The sequence below is a fragment of the Mandrillus leucophaeus genome, unplaced genomic scaffold (genome assembly GCF_000951045.1).
Source record: "Mandrillus leucophaeus isolate KB7577 unplaced genomic scaffold, Mleu.le_1.0 Scaffold282, whole genome shotgun sequence".
NCBI classification, from domain to species: domain Eukaryota; kingdom Metazoa; phylum Chordata; class Mammalia; order Primates; family Cercopithecidae; genus Mandrillus; species Mandrillus leucophaeus.
This window is the reverse complement of record NW_012102943.1, coordinates 3,021,600-3,041,290: the sequence shown is the minus strand read 5'-3', so window position 1 is coordinate 3,041,290 and position 19,691 is coordinate 3,021,600. Positions and strand designations below refer to the sequence as shown.

Sequence of the window (19,691 nt, the reverse complement as noted above, 5' to 3'; positions counted from 1 at the left end):
TTTAATTGCACATGAGTTGTACAAAGTAAATTATTTTTCAAATGTTTCTTGTAAACCACAGTGTGCTAGGTATTCTGCTCAGAATTAGGACTAGATGTGTATAAGAGACAGATTTGAGAATGCATCAGGATTGAGAATGCATCCTTTTGAGAACCACTGCTTAGCCGTAAGAAGCACATGACATGAGATTTTTAAAGAAAGCTCATATTTGGAGAGGGAGGAGGGGAGAAGCAGGAAATATTTCTAGAAGTGTGTTGCATATGAGATAGGCCTTGAGGAGTGGGTAGGATTTTTATATTTATATGTAGATGATCATATTTACTGTAATTGCCATCTGTATGTTTATGTATTTCTTTTACAAAAGTAATTAACAGCCTGGACTCTAACTTGAAAGATCTGCTAGCTGTCCCTTTCTTGCATTTTAACTGGCTCACTGTGAATCGAGGCTTCCATCAACATATGCTCAGTTGTAGAACTGGTAATTATGGTTGGAGGCTTTTTGTTGGACGACACGTTTCATTCCAAACATAGTTTCGGAACATAGCTTGATTTGAGGGTAGAGATTCTACCTCTATATACTTAAGACAAAATCAATTCCAAGCATCCTTGAATCTCACAGTGAGAAGGGGCTTTCAAGGTCATCTAGTCTAATAACTCCAGCAAATAACCTCTGAGCAGGCTTTGTAAAATAGGTGGCATCAGTTCTTCTCTAGCCCATTGAATGATTCTGTAGCAAGAGTGGATAAACTATGGCTCAAGGGTCAATTCTGACACACTACCTGTCTTTGTATGTAAATTTTTATTGGAACACATTTTTGGAATACATTTATGCATTGAATTGAATACATTTATGTATACATTTTATTAGAATACAGATTTTTATTGGAATACATTTATGTATTGTTTTTGGTTGTTTTTGCACTATAATAGTGCAAACCTTTAATCTCCTCTTTAAGACTTTGTATTAGTAAGAACTCTTAGAGTACAAGTAACCAAAACCCAGTTCCAACTAGCTCGAGTGAAACAGGAATCTACTGGCTCCTAAGCCTTTGAAGTTAAAAGAAGGTCTCCCTGAAGTAGCTGTTCACTTGATATCACATGTGTGGTTCCAAATGGATTGTCTTCTGTATGTACGCTGCCCTAGTCACATCTACTGCACCTCCTGGAAAGACCTTTCTCCCTGCTCACTCATTCTGATTAATTCTCCTCCCTTCACTATTCATATTTATTTTGTTCCATTCCATCCACTCCTCTAAGTGCAGATCTTTATTCTGCTGTGGAGGCATCGGCAGCTGTCTTGTGAACAGTAGGCTTAGAGTCACAAGTCCCGGGTGCTAGTCCTGACTATGCTGTTGAATAACAAAAATATGAGATATGATGTTAAGATACTTTGAAAATCAGAAAACCCTCAAAGGGTTGCTTTTATTTGCTTAGAATCTAAGCATTTTTAAGCTGGCAATGACACCAAAGTTTATTTTATCCTCATGGCCTGGGTGAGAAAATGATCCATAAATGTGTTTTAGTTGTCTCACATAGTATTCTTTTCATTTATTTTTTAAATATTTGAGCCAAGATATAAAAACTGGGAGTTTTACTTTAAATCCATATTTCTGGTTTCACTGAGCCCATGTCCCCACCTGGCAGGAATCAATTGGAACTGAGTAGGGGCTGTGCCTGTTTAGCCACAATCTCCCACTCCCTTTGTGTTATCCCAAGTGATGTCACTCACTTGCATGACCTACCCTTGAGCACTTAGTCAGTGCTCCCTGACTTAATACAGTTATGCATCTGATTCTCAAAGGTCTGATTCCCATCTGTCTTGGCATAGTGATCATGCAGCCTCTGCCAGCTTCCCACATGCAGGAAGCTCACTACCTAGAGAAGCAGTTATTTGCAGCTCTGGCTGTTGGGAAATTTTCCCCTGTATTCTTCAGCCTTCCAAAATGGGTAAGTGACTTGCCCCAGGTCTCCCAGTATGTTAGAGAATTAGAAGTTTCAGTATGGCTCACCAAGCTCGTGGTCTTTTTACCCCACTTGATGGAAGTATGTTCTTTCCCACCTTTCTTCCTCACTCACTGACCCCCAGACTAATTTAGAGACAAGGAGTACATTTAAAAAGTCATTTGACCTCAGGTTTAGTTTTTACTGAACTCTTTGCCTTTGCAAACATTCTAAAGAACAAAAGTTGGCAAACTTTCTCTGTAAAGGACCACATGGTGAATATCTTAGACTTTGCAGTCATGTGGTCTCTGTTGCAACTATTCGACTCCACTATTGTAGCCTGAAAGCAATCATAGATAATATGTAAATGAGTAAACAAGACTGTGTTCCAATAAAACTTTATTTACAAAGACAGTGGGACAGAATTGTCCCTGAGCCATAGTTTGCTTATTCTTGCTGTGGAGCCATTCAGTGGGCCAGAAGAAGAGGTGTTTGTCTATGTGGCATGTCCCAATGCCTCCCATCTTTCCAGAGCCAGCTGAGATGGAGCATTTCCAATCAACTTGCTCTGATTCCTCTTCAAGATGTGATGTCTATAGCATCAGAATTTCTGGAGTACAACAGCTTTTGAAGATGTTCCAGGAATCCCTGAAAGTCCCTGAGACCCCTCAAGGAGTCCACAAGATAATACTATTTGTGTAATAATTCTAAGAAGTTATTTGCCTTTTTCATTCTCATTGTTTTACTACAGTGGAGTTTTTTAGAGGTGATGTGTGATGAGGCCATCACCCTGATGGCTATTGGAATCCGTGCTTGTGTATTTTTGTTTTTAAAAAATATCTGATATGATTTCTAATATAAATATTTATAGATGTAACCCATCTAAACAGAAGCTCTTTAGAGTTTGCAATAAAAATTAAGAGTATAGAGGAGTGCTGACACCAAAAAGTTTCAGAACTGCTAACAACTGCAGTATCCTGACTATGCTTTTCTTAAACTACAAGACACTTCTCATCTTGTAGTAGAGATTTTTCAGATGGTCCCAACAAGGATGTCATTTTCTTATAGACAAGAGCTATACTAATCATTGTGTTTTTTAATTGCACATGAGTTGTACAAAGTAAATTATTTTTTAAATGTTTCTTGTAAACCACAGTGTGCTAGGTATTCTGCTCAGAATTAGGACTAGAGAGATAAGCTCAAGAGATACCGTCCCTGCCCTCATCAAGCTTAGAGCCCAATGGAGGAAATAGACATTAAGCAAATAATCACAACTGATATACAAACAAATCCTTGATTGCAGTGCAATCAAGAGAGAGTATCCAGGACTATGGGAACCAACGAAAGTAGGGTTTATACTCCTGAGGAAAGTCAGTGAAGGGCCTTAGACCTGAGATCTGTGGGATGGAAGGGATCCATGGAATGTAGGATTTCTCAACTTAGCACTGTGAATTTTAGACTAGATAATTCTGCATTAAGGGGAGGAGGAAGAACTGTCTTGTGCTTTGTGGAATGTTTAGCAGCATCCCCGGCCTCTACCCACTAGATGCCTATAGCACACACATACATACACACACACCATTTGTGATAACCAAATGCAGGCATTGTCAAATGACTGCTGAGAGAGAGGTAGGGGTCAGGGAATTGTCCCCAGTGAAGAGCTGGTGAACTAGAGAAGAGGTGCGGTAGAAGGCTGCTGTGGTAGCCCAAGTGAAAGATGCCTGTTGCTGGGCTATGGCTGGAAGAGATGAAGAGAGTAGGCTGAGCTCAAGTGCTCTGTAAGGGATTGGTCTATATGACTTGATAATGGGTAGGCCAGGAAGGGGAATATGAGGAGCCAAGGATGAATTTCAGTTTATCATGTTGAAGGACTGACTTTGGTTTGCACAAGTGACACCATCACATGCTGGCTCTGAAATCTGAAGGGACAGAGCTCGGAAGACATGACAGAGCGAGGAAAAATACCTTTGCCCATCTGCCCATCTCTCTGCCAGCATAGCCACCTGTGTTGTTCATGTCTGCCTGATGGGAGATGGCTTTAATAACAGACCTAAAACAGCTCTTCCTAAAAGGAACAACTTTAGAAAAGAAAAACCATCTGCCAGGGCTGAGTGCATTAAGTGTGTGTTTAATCTAGCTGTATTGGGACATTTTTTCAATGCCAGTTGACTTTTTTAAACATTTGTGAAAGTTGGCAAACATATCAGAGAAAATATACTTTGTAATACTCGAAGGATATTGGCACATTATATGCTGACAGCACTTTTGATACACATTAGTATCAGATATCAAGATTTCAAAAATTCTCTCAGTGCTGAAGACTATGCGAAGATCTTCTTTCTAGTCTCTAGCCCAAGATGTATTGACCTTTAGTGAGGAAAAGAATCTCCAGAGGAGCTTGTTTAAAATGTAAAGCCCAATTCGGTAAGTCTGGGATGGGGCCCAGGAATCTGTATTTTAACAATTCCGCTCCCCACCCTGGTGATTCTGAAGCAGGTGATCAGCTGACCACTTTGAGAAACACTCATACAGTCAAACCACCTTGAAGGAATCTGTTCCAGTTCCTTCCCACCACTGACTTTGCTGTAGGACCCCCCAACCACTGACTTTGCTATAGGACCCCCAATCTTACCGTAACTCTGCTTGGCTAATTTGTTCATATCCGGAGCTGCTCCAGAAAGCTTTCCTAACTGCGTAAATGCTAGAATGTTTGCAGCGACAAGTCACAGCCCCCGGCTAAAACTGGCTTGAACAATCTAAACACGTTTATTTGACATAACAGGAACCCCAGAGAGGGCCAGTTCCAAGGTAGGTTAATTCAGAGACTCAGCAACACCATCAAGACCCAGATTCCCTCCATCTTAAGGGGCTCTCCCCTCAGAATCCATCGTGGACTCCAGGGCTGCAGTTCCAGCGTCACATGTGCGTAACAACCGCCATCCAGGAAAACCTTCCCAGGGCCCTCTCCCACTCCAGGGGACCTCCCTGGTATCTCATTAGCCAGGAGTATTTCACATGTCTTTGCCTAAATTAAATCATTGGCAAAGGAATGAGATTACTAGGATCAGTTTTCACCAAACAAGATTCCCTCCCCAAGTCAGGAAAGGTCACAACCTTTCTCAAAAGACATGGCCGCTCAGGGGAGATTAAACAAAAATTGGTTCCTCCAGGAAAGAGATTCTGTTCACAGAAGAAGGAGTGGCTGCTGGGAAGCAACTATGTCTGCCACAATACTCCTCTTCCTCTCCCACCATTCCCCCACCGGAGTGTGAGTCACGTAAGGGCAGAGGCCATGCTCACCTGGTCCATCATTCAGTCTCCAGCAATCTCCACGCTATGGCTCATATTAGATACAGAAGGTGTATCGGCATGAAGTGGCCCTGAAATGTTTGTTTAATTTAAATTAATGGAAGATTGTGATTTTGATGGAGAATTGTGAGTAATTAGGACATAAATTAGTTCATTCCAGGTGAAAAAACCCTAACTCAAGCTAGCTCCTGTCTCTTTTTTAAACTTTTATATTAAGTTGAGGGGTACTTGTGCAGGTTTGTTATATAAGTAAACTTGTGTCATGGGGGTTTGTTGTACAGATTATTTCCTCATCCAAGTATTAAGCCTACTACCTACTATTTATTTTTCCTGATCCCTCCTCCCACCCTCCAGTGTACTATGTTGGTTTGTATATTGGGAAGCACAGTGGCTTCAGATCCAGGAAAATCCACAGACTTAAATGATGCATGCATTCAGGGTTCTGTTCTCTCTCTCTCTCTCTCTCTGTCTCTCTCTCTCTCTCTCTCTCTCTCTCTCAATCTCTCTCTCCCTGTCTCTCTCCATCTCTAACAGGTTCTCTCAACATGTGGAGCAAGATGGCAAAGGAGCCCCAGACTACCTCCTGGTTGGCTTAGCAACCAGGAGGCTTTTCTAAGAGCTCGTGCAGAAAAGCCTCAGAGAGAATTAGGTCATATGCCTGCCAATCATACGGAAAGGGGACTGGGCTGTTCTAATTGGCCTAACCACTACTCGCCCACCTCATGCTGGGACAGGCCCCACCCAAACCCCATGGAGTGGTTTCCCTACAGGAAAGAGATTCTACTGCCAGATGAAGCAGAGAGCAGATGCTGAGCAGGCAAAACAACAGATGTCCACTACATTTGTGGGTGAAAAACGCTGTGTGCAGGGCATTATACATGGGCCAAACCATAATTGAGAACTCCTTGCTGATACTCACAGAGATTAAATAGTTCCCCCAGACTACACAAATTCAGTTTGAAACTTTGAATGATGCTTTGTTTCCTAAAGATAAAATGGGATGTTTGTCCATTGATTTGGGGGGAGATCTCTAAATTCTCTTATCTCAAAGGATATCTCAAAATATTCCTTATCTTTCCTCCTACTGTTTTTGGTCTTTTTCTTCTGTATTTTTCTTGGTTACTTATTATGTCTTGACTTCTTAGTCCCATGTATCAAGTACCAACAACCTAATAAAAAAAATTAAAATGCCATCTCTCCATGGTAGTTTTCCTAATTTTTCTTTCTCTCTTCTCCCCTTCCTAATTAGGAATAATTCATAAAAATCATCTCACTTCATGTATTGTCCTCTCTGATTCTTTTACCAAGTTCTACCTTAGATTGTAGCTACTTGTGGATATAATTTAGTGATTTAGTCAGTCATTTCTTTGAAATACATAAATCAAGTGCCTACCAGTACTGGGCTTAGCATTAGAGATGCAATAAAAAGCAATCTCCCCTACCCTAGCCTGGAACTTCCTTTAGGGTAGAAAGTGTTTTTACTTTATCTTTACATCTCCACATAGTTTAGTCTCTTTTTATTAGTAGTATTACTATCATTATCATTATTATTATAGCAAGCTTTTGCTTAGCACTTACGAGATACCAGAAAATGTGATAAGTGCTTTATGTATATTTCATCTTATTCTTTCAAAAATCTTGAAAGGAAGGTAAAATACTATCCCCATTTTACAGATGGAGAAGCTAAAGCTCAGTGACACAAAGCACCTTGCTCACACTTGCACACGCTGAGAGGTCTGTGAGAGGCAGAGCCTGAATTCGAACCCAGATCTGACAGGTTCCATACCCTATTCGCTCTCCAGCTGACATAAGCTTTCCCATAAATGCCCAGTAGAACATGGAGATTGGCTTCTGCTTTCTGTGAAGATTAAGGTTAGGATCTGACAGCTTGTGTATGGAAAGCAGGATGTGGACTTTGGGTTGAGAGTCCTGTAGTGAGGATAAATCTGCAAAGCCCACATCTCGTCCTGACTGCTTTTGTGACCACTGACAGACATCCCTGAGGCTCCATGCCTTCCCAATCTCAAATATATCTCCTTGAAGGGCCTTGTGCCTCAGTTTCTTCATTAGCAAACAGTGAAGTTTGGCATAGACCAGATGTCCAATAGAACACTCCATAGAAGGAAAACACTATTTCTTCATTGTCCACTAGAGTAGCCACTAGCCACATGTGGCTATTGAGTACTTGAAATTGGCTAGTTGGACTGGGGGACTGACTTTTTAAGTTTAACTAATTTTAATTTAAATAATCACAAATGACTAATGGCTACCATTTTGGACAGCGCAAAGTTAGAAGAATTTGTATCATTCTTCGACTTGTGATCTTTTACATACCCTAGAGAAGGATGTTTTAAATTATGTGGTGCAACCCATTGCCAGATCCTGAAATCGATGTATGGGGATGCAAATAACATTTTTTAATGAAATGGCATAAAATAATGAAATAGAATGGAATAAAAAAATAAAATAAAATATCAGTACACATCACGTGCACTACAAAATTTTGATTGTACTAAGTTTTGACTATGAAAGTTTTGTTTCACATATTTGTATACTGAGTCATTATGCAAAATTAATTTCGTCCAGTGGGTCATGGTCAAAAAACGTTTGAAAACCACCGCCTGCCCGTGAGTAATGTCACCGAGACCTTGAGAGTGTCATGCTTCTGTGGTGTGTCTCCATCCACCCAGGGGCTCTGCAAGACCTCATTTCAGAATATTCTGTTCTTCCAGATCCCACAGGCGTGTGGTGAGCATGTGACTTCCCTCAGATGGTAATTAAAAGTGACTTTGTGGTCATCTATCTGTCTGGATGCAGAGACCCCAAATTGGAGGCCCACAGGCAGGATTTAGCCCCCACAGATAGGCCTCCTTGGAACCTTAACATATTTGTGCATGGCCATAATCCCCTGAGGCCCAGTAATTTTTTCCCCTTTAGGTGGCCCAGACTCTCCAGATTGGTCCCTTTGGGTCAATTTTTCCATTTACATGACCTGCCTGGCCTCTAAAAACATGTCATATTGTGACCTGTGTTTAATATGCTTAGAAAATTATAACTGAAAGGAAACAGAGATGACAGAATGCAACTCTTGTACTTTGTAAATGGGAAAACAACAGCCTGGAGATGGGGAGTGTCCTCCCTGAGGCCTCACAGAAACTGAATGACAGACAAGGAACTGGTTCTCTCTCCCAAGGAAGAACCAGATATTAGCAAGAATTGCAGTATGACAGTGGAGAAAGAAGAAAGAAAAGCAGAAGGGGAAAGAGGGGAGGAGAGTGAATGAACAGGGAGAGAGAAGAGCAAGAGGAAGGGACGGAATTGGAGTGGTGGTCAGGCTGTTCTCACAGCCCTGGGGAATGGGACCCTGGCTAGCAGTTCAGATTTCTGAGGGAAGGGTCCTGTCACATGGTGTGATCACTTCCGATAAGCTTCTAGTGAGTGGACGACTGCGGAGGCCATCAGTGGGTAGTCCTGTAGGACTTTGAGCAATGGAAGGAGCACTTTGGACACAAAAAGGGGCCTCCAGTAGACCTCTGCCCCATAAGAATGGAGGATGCTTGCAACGGCTTCAGGAATTTCCTGACTCGCATTGTCTAGCCCTCATTTTGGCCTGCCCTCAGGCAAGTGTCCCTGATCTGAAACTGGAACTTCCCCAATGTTTCCTGCTCGTCCTGGTGTGGCCAGCATCGTAGAGACCCTGAGCCACAGGGCTGCATCTGTCAGGATGGGAAAGTGGATGAGATGGGGCAGAAGGGGCCCTGGAAGCTGCCGTGGGGTGGGATGAGGTCACAAGGGGTGACACTTCAGGCCCTACCCTACTTCAGTCACTGCAGCTCTGCATTCATCTGCCTGGCTTCCAGGTGGAGCTCATAGCTCCAAGGCCTTAAAGTGCCTGGCAGTACAGGAGAGAAGCTGGCCAGGGGTAAGGTAAAAACAAGAGGTAGGAACCATGGTGATCTGCAAGGATGTGAAAACAAACACCGGGCCATCCAAAGAAAGTCCTTCTGGGAGCCACATCCAATGCAGGCAACCCCTGGTCTAGGGAATTTCCCTGAACGATGACCAGGGTGTCACAGGTTTGCATTCCATGCGTGGTTGGCAACAGAAACAGTATAACCTAGAGGCCATTTCATCATTTCATTTCAAAAAAGGCTTCATAGCTTAAAAAAAAAAAAAAAATTTCAGAGATGTCTAGACTAGGTATTTTCTCTATTCCCTCCCCTCTGATACTTCCCTGCCATGTCGAGGAAAGCCGGGTTCACAGTTAAGATTCCTTGGATTTCCCCTCAATACATCAGTGCACGATGGCCTGCCAGCATCTCAGGAAGCAAGTGTTGTGTACGTATTAAAACCTCTGGCTCAAGGGCCAGGAGACTGAGTCACTCATAGCACAAAGACAATTGCTGGCTTCCTAAAGTTCCTCTACTTCCAACATAGTTTCCAGGGCCCCAGACGAATCCCAAATAGTATTTTTCAGATAAGCTGGAGAGATGCTGCAAAGAGCACCACAGGCCTCCAGTGCAAGGCAACCCCATTCTCCCTGCTGGGGTCGAGGCAGTCCCTCCTCTCTCCTTCAGGATACACTGGGCAGAAGGAGGACCTGATGGAACACCCACTGGAGAGAAAGGAGATGAGAAGAAATTGAGCCCCTTCTAGAATTGCTGATGCCTGTCTGAACCCTCACTCTAAAACCTACATGTGGTGTAACTTCAGGCTAATTACTTATCCTCTCTGTGCTTCACATGCTCATACAGAAAATGGGGATCATACGGTATCTGTCTCACGAAGTTGTGAGCATTAAATGAGAGGATGCTTGGGAAGCACATAGCACAATGCCTGGCACATAGTGATTGCTCCATTAATGTTAGTTGTTTTCGCTATTTTTACCAGCTCCTTTGTGTTCCTGACTGGGGGCTTTGTAAAGATCACAAAGAACTGACTCAGCAGTGACAAGAGAGTATGTGGTGATTGGCAGAAGCCCACTCCAAAGTGGAAAAAATGCCCAGACTGGTAGACACCCTAGGGGTATTTCCCCTTCTCTATCAAATCTTCTTTATACCTCAGCTACTTTTTATACCACTGTGTATATCATGCTCTTAAAACCCATGACCAAGTGTAGCTGGATGGTATTTTTGAAATATTAACTAGGATTTCTTTTACCCACCACTCTTGTGCCTTTCCCTCTATTCAGTGAGCAAGGCCTCGGGCTGGGATGGGCAGCAGAAAACAGGGACAAAAGGGGTGGCTTCCTAGCTTTTGAATTTTAAAAGCCTGTCCCTTTAGAAGAACAGAAGGATTTATGACAAAGCTAAATATTCTAGAGAAAGCATAAGTTAGGGAGGGCAGAAAGGGCTCCTTTACGCCCAGCTAATAAGAACGGTTCCCCGGCCCAAGGGTAGGGAGGAGAATCTTGGGGAAAGAAATGAGAACACAGATCTACTTGACTACTTTGAAAGGGGCCCTGTGCTGAGCCCGCAGACACAGGCACAGTCAACAGCAGAGGAGGAAAGAGGAGAGGAGGGAGGGGCAGCAACCCGGCAGCTGAAACTTCATTTTCACTTGTCTTGAAATAGGAACCGGTTGAAATACAAGAAATAAAGAACTCTCTGATGTTATGGGCTGCCATTTAGTCCTCCTTGCTTGTGAAGCTCGCTGCAGTGAAGGCCCCTTTGGGTCCATCTAACCCAAACCCTTTCTGCTGGAGCTGCCGTGTGGCAGCTGGCTGTCAGACAAGAGCAGTCTGGCTGGCCAAGAGCATGCCGTTCTGACACAAGTCCCGACAACACGTTTCTGAAGAAGGCGGCGCGAGCCGTGTTGCCAGCAACACGCCATGACCATGGAGCATGCCGATGAGCCTGGCAGAGGGAAGCTGCGGAGGAGTTTCTGTTGCAGAAAAGGTTTTACAACATGCTCCTGGGAAGACAGGCTGTGTTACTGACCCGCTGACATGGGAAACTGCAGCCAGGCCGGGGCCATCTGTGAAAGGACCCAGGGGTTCCCAGAGGACTCGTACTTCCGCCCTGCTGCAGCTGCCAACACCTGCAGCGCCTGCATCTCTCTGGGGCCCAGCACACACACCTGTCAGGCTTTACCTGCCCATGCCAGGGATGCTGCCCAAAGCTGACATCCCTGGCCCTGGAGCAGCAATCACTGCTTCTTCATCACCTGCCAGGGATGCTGAATTGCTCTTCCCATTTCCTGGCCTGTACTCTAGTCACCTCCAATCATTAGTTTTACATCTTCTTAAACTATTTTTTAAAACAACTGGGTAATAGATGACTACTATTAGGGAAAAGTTAGATACCCCTTTACCCCCGCTTCCCACTTCCCCCCCACAGGTAGCCATTCCATTGGCACTGTTGCATTGCAGGCAGTTGAGCTTAGTGGTAAGAGCCTGGGTTTGAAAGTCAGACTGTCTGAGTTCAGATTCTGCCTCTGCCATTTACTAACTGTGTGACCTCGGACAAGGGGCCTCAGGTCTCTAAGTTTCATTCTCCTGTAAAATGAAGATAATAGTATCCCCTCTTGAGTTACGAGGGCTCAATGAGATGACATATGTAAGTGGCTGAGGACACTGCCTGACATAGAGGACCCACCCTCTAAATATTATCTATTATCTTTCAAGACCTTTCCTTATGCATTAACTTCATGCATGGCTTCACTTCCAAACCCTCTCCTATGTTATGCTTCTGCATCTTGGAACATGCACCCCCAGCCCACTAACTCTAACCCTAAACATCAGCATGACCTCCAGACTTAGGATAATTTAGCCTCTTGTGAACTCTCCCCACGTCACCCTCTCTGGCCTCTCTCATTTTGTGGTCCAAGAACAGATACCTCCATGCACTGAGGCTAGCATCAGTTGCTGTGTGAGTTTTTCTTGTCCTCTTCTGTCTTGTCCTCTGGGTCTCAGCTTTCTCATCTGTTAAGTGAAACCACTGGACCAGTTCAGCCATCCTTTTCTTTGTTCTGCAAGTATGAATGAAACAATGACACAACGAGATGGGCCTGGCTCACTTTGTGCCTGGCACTGAGGTGTAATGGTGAACCGGAAAGCTATGGTCCCTACCCTCAGGGAGCTCACAATCTCATGTATACGAATAGCCTCCCAGGCCCTTTCTGCTCTAAAGCCTACTCCCAGGTATTCATACAATGAATGCAGATTAATGCCACAATGAGGTGACACCTGCATGGCCCCTGGGGTTACCAGAAGCAGTTCTTGTAATCTCCCTATCAGAGTTTTCAGAAAACAAATCACTCATTTATTCTAAGTAAGCACACACAACAAACACACTGATGCCTCCCCTGGAAACAGCAGATGCGCCCAAAATACAACGCCCTAGGATAACATAGATCATAACCCCTCCTCCTCGCACAGGGAAACACCCAGTTCACACAGTTCTCTGCAGAATGTATCAAAAGCATGCCAGCCACCTACCTCTGCAGCCACACAAACCCATAAGCAAAGAGACCTCCGGAGACAGGGGGAGAAAAAAGAGGTTGCTTATAGTGGTGAATGGTCTGCAGCCAACGGGTTCTTTTCTTGGCAGTCAGCAAAAAGGAAACACCAGCAAACCTTTGCTGGACTTGTCAGAAAATGAATCTGAGAAATATTTGAGCAAAGCTCTGTGGGTAGCTGATAGGGGTGATTTACAAAGAATCCCTGCACTGGGTTGGGGGTGAGGAGACATGGATTCAGAGATCCTTTAATATTAATTATTGCTTATTGAGGCCAAGCAATGCACTAAGCACTTTTATATAATTTAAGTAATTTAATACTCACAAATTACTTCAGTTATTCTTATTCTAAAGATAAGGAAACTGAGGCGGGGTTTATGTAAATTGCTCAAGATCACACAACCAGCAAGTGGCAGGGCTGGAATCCAAGCCCAGTGACTCCAGCATCCATTCCTTACCCGCTGTGTCGTGTGCTTCTCGCCCCTTTCAGTGTAACGATCCCATGACTCTGTGGCCTCACTGTAGGAAACAGGATCGGCACCTGGGCCCTGGCTCAACTCTGAAATCAAACCGGAGGCCCCTGCTGTGAAGTACCAGATCCTCTCATATACAGGCCCCACCTTGATGTTTCAGGCAGCTGCTTTCTACCTGCGAAATGCCTGGACTCACACTTGGGTCTTCTTTGGTATTTAGCGGATGCCTGTGAACACTCTGAGTTTTGAGCTCTAATTGAGAAGCCAAGGTGTGAAAGCGGCTGCACCCTGCATGCTTAGGTGTGGCATCCCCTGGGCCCTGTGCTGCTGTGTGCTCATTGCTGAACCAGTGGATTCTCTGCTTGATGTTTCACCTTTCAACCAGAAGTTCCACTGTTTATATTACACTTCCAGCCAATTATTCACAGTTGTTACGCTGTCTCCAAGTCAGTTTTGCCACTCTTTTAATTATACACCGGCATAGCATTGGTGCTCCTACCTTTTAAAGACTACTTTAAAGACACTCTATTAAAATGTGGGAACATTTTTATCTACAAGGTCAAGCTACTCTCAGGAGAGGAAAAAACTGTGCAGGCAGCACATCAGTGAAAGAACATAACTTAGGTCACATTGCTTATAGGAGAGGAATCGTGTCGTTAGCTGTTTTTAAAAGAGACTAATAAATCTGATAACTTAAAGCGAAGTCTCGTTTAAAAGTGAGACCAGTTACTGGAGAGGAGAGAGTGTGGAGGGAGAGAAAGAATCACAGAAGAGGACACACAAGGCAGAATCATGTAATTGGAGGGACCTGTATGGATCATTTTGTTCAACCTCTTCTATAGAGGGAATTGGGGTCAAAGAAGTTAGATGATGTGCCCAAAATTAGAACAGTAGGTAACAGCAGAGAGGGAGTTGGAACCCAGGTTACCCCAGCCACAGAGACAAAGAACAACAGATAAGAGAGGGAGGAAAAGTCAGGTGGAGAAACTGGATGCTGAATTTGTTTACTGTTATGTTCAACTCCCATGCTCCTTTCATTTACCTGGAGGTCGATCACACTTCCCCTTCCAATATGTTGTTTTGCTCCAACAACTTGAAATTATCTCTAAAATTTGGGAAGAGCTCTATTTACAAATTTAGTTGTGGAATTAAGATGTACTTTTTCATAGAACTGTAAAGATTTGGTATGCATATAAAAGAGGGCTTAATGTTTCAGATCCCTAATTTTTAATCTCAGAGGCATTGATAAGTTGTTTTTTGTTTTTTGTTTTGTCTTAAAAAATTATACCGACAGCCATTGGCAACTGATTTACTTGCTTTTATTCTTGGAAAGATTAGGATTGTTCAGTCTTTCAGTGCCTAAAAGTGTGTGATTTCTTTAAAAATTAGCATTTATTTCACTGCTCATGATCTTTTGTTTCCAGGTCAAATTCAGGATGGGTGACTGTGTAATTGGTTCCAATTGCAAATTGTTTAAGTACAACTTTAGAACTCTTTAGGGATAAAAACAAATCATTTTAGTGTGAGGTGATATTCCTAAATTAATTTGTACATGTTATTTTTATATTTCCAGGATTCAACCAAGTTTCATTTCTTTTCCCTCTGCCTGGTGTTTTGTGGTTTTTGTTGTCTTTTTTTGTCGTTGTTGTTTTTAACTATCAGGTTGCACTGTCATTATGGTAGCCACTAATCACTTGTGACTATTTAAACGTAGATTTATTTTAATTAAAATTATATTTAATTTAAAATTAAGTTCCTCAGTCACACTAGTTACATTTCAAGCGCCCAGTGGTCACCTGTGACTATTATGTTAGACAACTTAGATCTCTGGAACATGTCTATCATCTCAGAATGTTCTAGTGGATGACACTAAGGGCTAGTAACTGGGAATGTCTGTCTTGGGCACCCTTTATTGGCCAGTAATGTAAAAAGAAGCCAGAGGTTCTCTGCATGCATTTCAGAAATTGATCACATAATCCATAAGGTCTAAACGTTGCAGCTTCATGGATTATCTCACAAATGAGCAGAGCTAATGTCCTTTAAGGCTTGTGACTAGTCTCAAATGTTGCTCTCAAGGGTAGGCAGTTTCTAACATAAAAGGTAGTTCAAATATTCATGTGTAAGCAAATTTGGAATTCAAAAGACATTCACCCATAAGAAAAATGTTATAAATCATGTGACTGAAACTTTGCATTTTCTGAAATAAAAATTAGTGGAAATGATAACTGGCAGAAAATCAACAAATTTTAATGTTTCAGGGCAGTTATAGATTGGTAGGAAGAAGTATACACACACCCCCAATACACATGTACACACACACACAGAACAATGTTAGATTAAGTTTCTGATTTAAGTAGCCAAGAATATAAAATCTTACTGGAAATGAGTTGGCTTACAGGGCAGGAGCAGGGATGTGGCATATTCCAGCCTAGCTTCCCTTGACACCCAGAGTTCTACTTCCAGTCTGCATGAGGAAAGGTCTTGCCACACCTGTGAGCTCAAATCTTGTTATACCACTGTTCTTTTATAATCACAGCTTACATCAGCAATCTGGAAGAACTCACACCAACAATGTATGAATTTTTGCTTATGGGACTATTTACAAACATCAGACATTTCTAGAGCTCTGGCCACATGCAGCATCAGCAAAGCAGCATCCTTCTCTTGAGGGGATGCAGCAGGGTTAGGGCTGGGGTCCCATCACTACTTCAGCCCCAGAAAATTTTATTTTCCCAATCCATTCCCCTCACTCTGATTTTACGCTTTTTTATCCAGGTGGTTCAAAGACTGAGTTCTGATGGAAGACCATGCTCACAAATCCACTTTCCCAGAAAATTAAATCCAATTAGAAAAAATCAAATTGATCTAAGAAGTTGACTCTTGAACAATAAGACAGGTTGAATTAGAGGAGGTAGATGAAAGTTTGTGCAGTGATCCTGGAGAGACTGTTGGAGACTTCTAAGAGCTCTCAGCATTAATGGTGATGATTGTACTATTCGTTCTTATTTTATTTTCAGACTCACAGCTTTGTTTCCCTTGGCAATGGTAGATCACCACACTGCTCATATAAACAGAATCTATATTTTTCTCACAAATTCAGGGCAGAAGAGAGAGTGAAATATTTTCCAGGGAACATTGAGTAAGAATCAGAAAAAGAAAAGAAAATAAGATTAAAGAGAATGTTTATGAACATTCTAGGGGGTGGGGAAGAATTGCTTAGAGCTGCAGGGGGGATGTGATGGCCATGATACCAGTGAACGTCTGCGGAGCACTTAATGCAGTTTTTGAAATATTTTGCATGTATTGACCTATTTAATGAGTTAATTAATGATTTAGTTAACTAGCTGATTCATTTGATTTTTGTCTTAAATTTAAGACAGAGAAAAATAGATGAATAATGTGCATAAACTCCATGAAAGAAAGATTGTGAGAAGTATATTATTCTTCCACCCCAGTTAGCAAAGTTGTCAGAAGCCACAGTTTCAGTGCTAAGCAACCAGCTCTTTGCCCTATAGCATGCTTGTGATTCAGGATACCTATAAATGGGAGATGATCAGAAGTCCTGATTTCCTGTTCCTCTTTAAAAGGAGGAGGACAGATGAGATCAGTTTTGGAGATCATAGACCTCTTTGAGAATATGAACAGAGCTACAAGATAATGTACATAACACTAAATTTAATTAAAGAGAAGTGTCAGACCGAGGTTATGCTGCAGTCTCAGAGGCAATGACAGCAGAGATTTCTTCTTGCTCATGATAGAGGTTTATGATGGGTTAGTTTGGAGTTCTGTTCCATGACTTCTCAATCTGGATCCAAGCTGATGCATCCTGCACACCATCTGGGGTAACATTCATTGCTGGGTGAGGGAAAAGGCAATATAGCAGATCACATACTGGCTCCTAAGGCTTCCAATTGGAAGGGACATGCACAATTTCAATTCACATTTCACTGCCAAGCAAGTCACCATGTGCAATCCTCCATGTGCCTAGAAGAAAAGCTTCAAATTTCCAGTGAACAGGCATAACTACCACACAGGGTCAAGAATCCCCAAAGTAGGTGAGCTCTAAATTCCTTTGTAGTTCAAGGTTGCTGTGAGTCCAGATTGATTTATGATATGCTTATTCAGTGTTTATCCAGGAAGTCTACATACATAAATGATAGGTACTAATTCCCCCTCAATCAGGTGGTTATCTTTATAACCAGGACAAGAGTGAGCCTTCTCCTAATAAGGTATGAGCAGAAGTTTTTGGACTATTCCTTCAACTTTGAGTGAGAATTGAAGAAATAAGTAATTCTCTCCCCAGTGCCACAGGGGTTTTCTATAAGAGAGAAGAGTAGGTTTCTCAGTGGCAAAGTTACCTCAACAGCTTATGCATAATGAGATCAAACCAGACAGTTACCAACATTCCTTCCAACCATGAGATTTTGTGCTCTAGGCAGGTGCCTAATGAAATATCAGATGACTAGATTTTAGAATGGCCAAGCCAAGTGTATCTCAGAAAAGGATATCTAGAAAAGTAGCCATGAAATGGTCTTAGCATTCTCGCTTTGACAGCACATATACTAAAATTGGAGATGGTCTTAGCAAGAGAATAATAGACCCAATAAGCTAGTAGAACTCTTAAGCATCATCAAGTGCTGGCCACTCAACTGCAGCTCCCAGTGACTTCAACCCTTTCATAATCTCCACCAGTAATTTTTTCTTAATTACATACATGTAACATTTTCCCAGTCTTATGGAAAGTGCTGTTCAAAGGCAGCTTTGAGATGAGTTCCCTTGTTAGCCTCCCTCCAGCCAGAGTGCCTCCCGTTCCCTTCATGCCTTCCTTATAAAAGTCTGTGCTACCTTTGACCACCCTCATTTGATAGACATGAAAATTTAGGCCCAGAGAGGGGCTGTAACTTGCTTAACTCAAAAGCCATTTGGAGGCAGGGTCAGTCACCCACTTCTTTGAAACTTCTGAGTCAATTGCAAGTCCCAAATTCCCTTGGACAAGTTTGGGGCCTAATTTTAATTTAAAGCTTACTCAAAAGATGGTATTTCTGATAATTTACCTTGAAATACTCTATGTCCTCTTATTTGTCTTCATTCAGGGATTTGGCTTGTGTTCTTGCAAGGAAAGGCTATGCTCGCTCAAAAGTCCTTGCTTGCTTAAGGAGGTCTATGGACATGTCTCATACCACTCAGTGCTACCTTAGCTTGGCAGTCATCCTGATGATGAATTGAAGATACTTTGCACATCATTTCTTCCCCTTCAGCTTTTTCTTCCAGCTATAGTTATGATAATGTCTTGCAGCAGACTTGGTAAAGAATCAGGGCCTCTGGATAGTGATCTCTTTGTTTCTCTTACAGTTCCTTATCAGCAGAATCCTTATAATCCACGGGGCAGCTCCAATGTCATCCAGTGCTACCGCTGTGGAGACACCTGCAAAGGGGAAGTGGTCCGCGTGCACAACAACCACTTCCACATCAGATGCTTCACCTGTCAAGGTAGGAGGCTCAGCTCCCCCACCCTCTTCTTAGATTCCTGCCCATTCTTGCACCACCAGGTCATGCCTCAGGGGCAGAAAGGACAAACATAGGCAGCTGGAACATCTACAAAGACCTAAAGAGACTTTCCCTGAGCCTCTTCTTATGAGATTCTCCCTTAGAATGAGGGCAGTGTGTTGGTACGTGAGGGAGACAAGGATCCTGGTAACTTTGGAGGGGCAGGTGCTGACCCAGAAGGAAAAAGACTATCCTGCAAACTTAACTTACTCATCGGAAGAGACTCCTGGTTTGTGCCTATAAATCAATGTGAGAGCAAATGAAAGTGCAAACTATCTTGGATAAAATTCAAGATAGTTTTTTGTTTTTTTGGTTTTTTGTTTTTTGGTTTTTTTTTGAGATGAGTACCTATTCTATGACAGTGTGGCAATCTTCAAATGTTTAACAAGGGAGAAGAGACATCTTGACCTTGGTAAGGTTTGTAATTTGAGAGCACATAGCTGTTAGGTCACCTTTCATTGTTACAGCTTACACGAGGCTAATTTATATAATCCTAGACTCAACCAAGCTAAGAGTTCCTAAAGAAGATAGATAATTAGCAGCAGGAAAAGGGACTCAGCTGAAAGAGCACAGAGAGCCCTCTGGCCTGGGGGCAACACGCCCTTCCACAATGTCCCTACAAACATCTCTCCAGCCTCCGCATCTTGACCTCTTCGTTCAGGCTTCCCTGCTCCACAGAGCGGCCATTCTAATGTTGGATTGCCCTGTGGGTTTAGTAAATGTTTGACCCAAAATTTGTTACTTTATTGTTGATCTTAGATTTGTCCTCATAAAGTCTGAAGAATACTTTGTATTTGCTTTTCCCTTTGACTGTTCTTCAGATACTCGTATCCAGGTCTTCCCCATGTCAAACTATTTCACAGGTCCTTAAATTGGGTCTCATCTTAAATGATTCCAACAGTGTCATCGTCCTGGAGTCTTCCTCTTTGATCCATTCTAGTGTGTCGCTGTCGTTCTTAAAGT

General features: G+C 42.6%; 1 protein-coding gene across 1 annotated transcript in view; it reads left to right on the top strand.

Moving 5' to 3' along the window:
* Nucleotides 1-19,691, top strand: part of ABLIM3 (actin binding LIM protein family, member 3) — a 119,359-nt gene that overhangs the window by 24,560 nt on the left and 75,108 nt on the right. Inside the window, exon 3 of the mRNA XM_011985391.1 lies at nt 18,534-18,671. Within this exon, the coding sequence (XP_011840781.1) occupies nt 18,534-18,671 (138 nt within the window). The remainder of the gene's footprint in view (nt 1-18,533; nt 18,672-19,691) is intronic.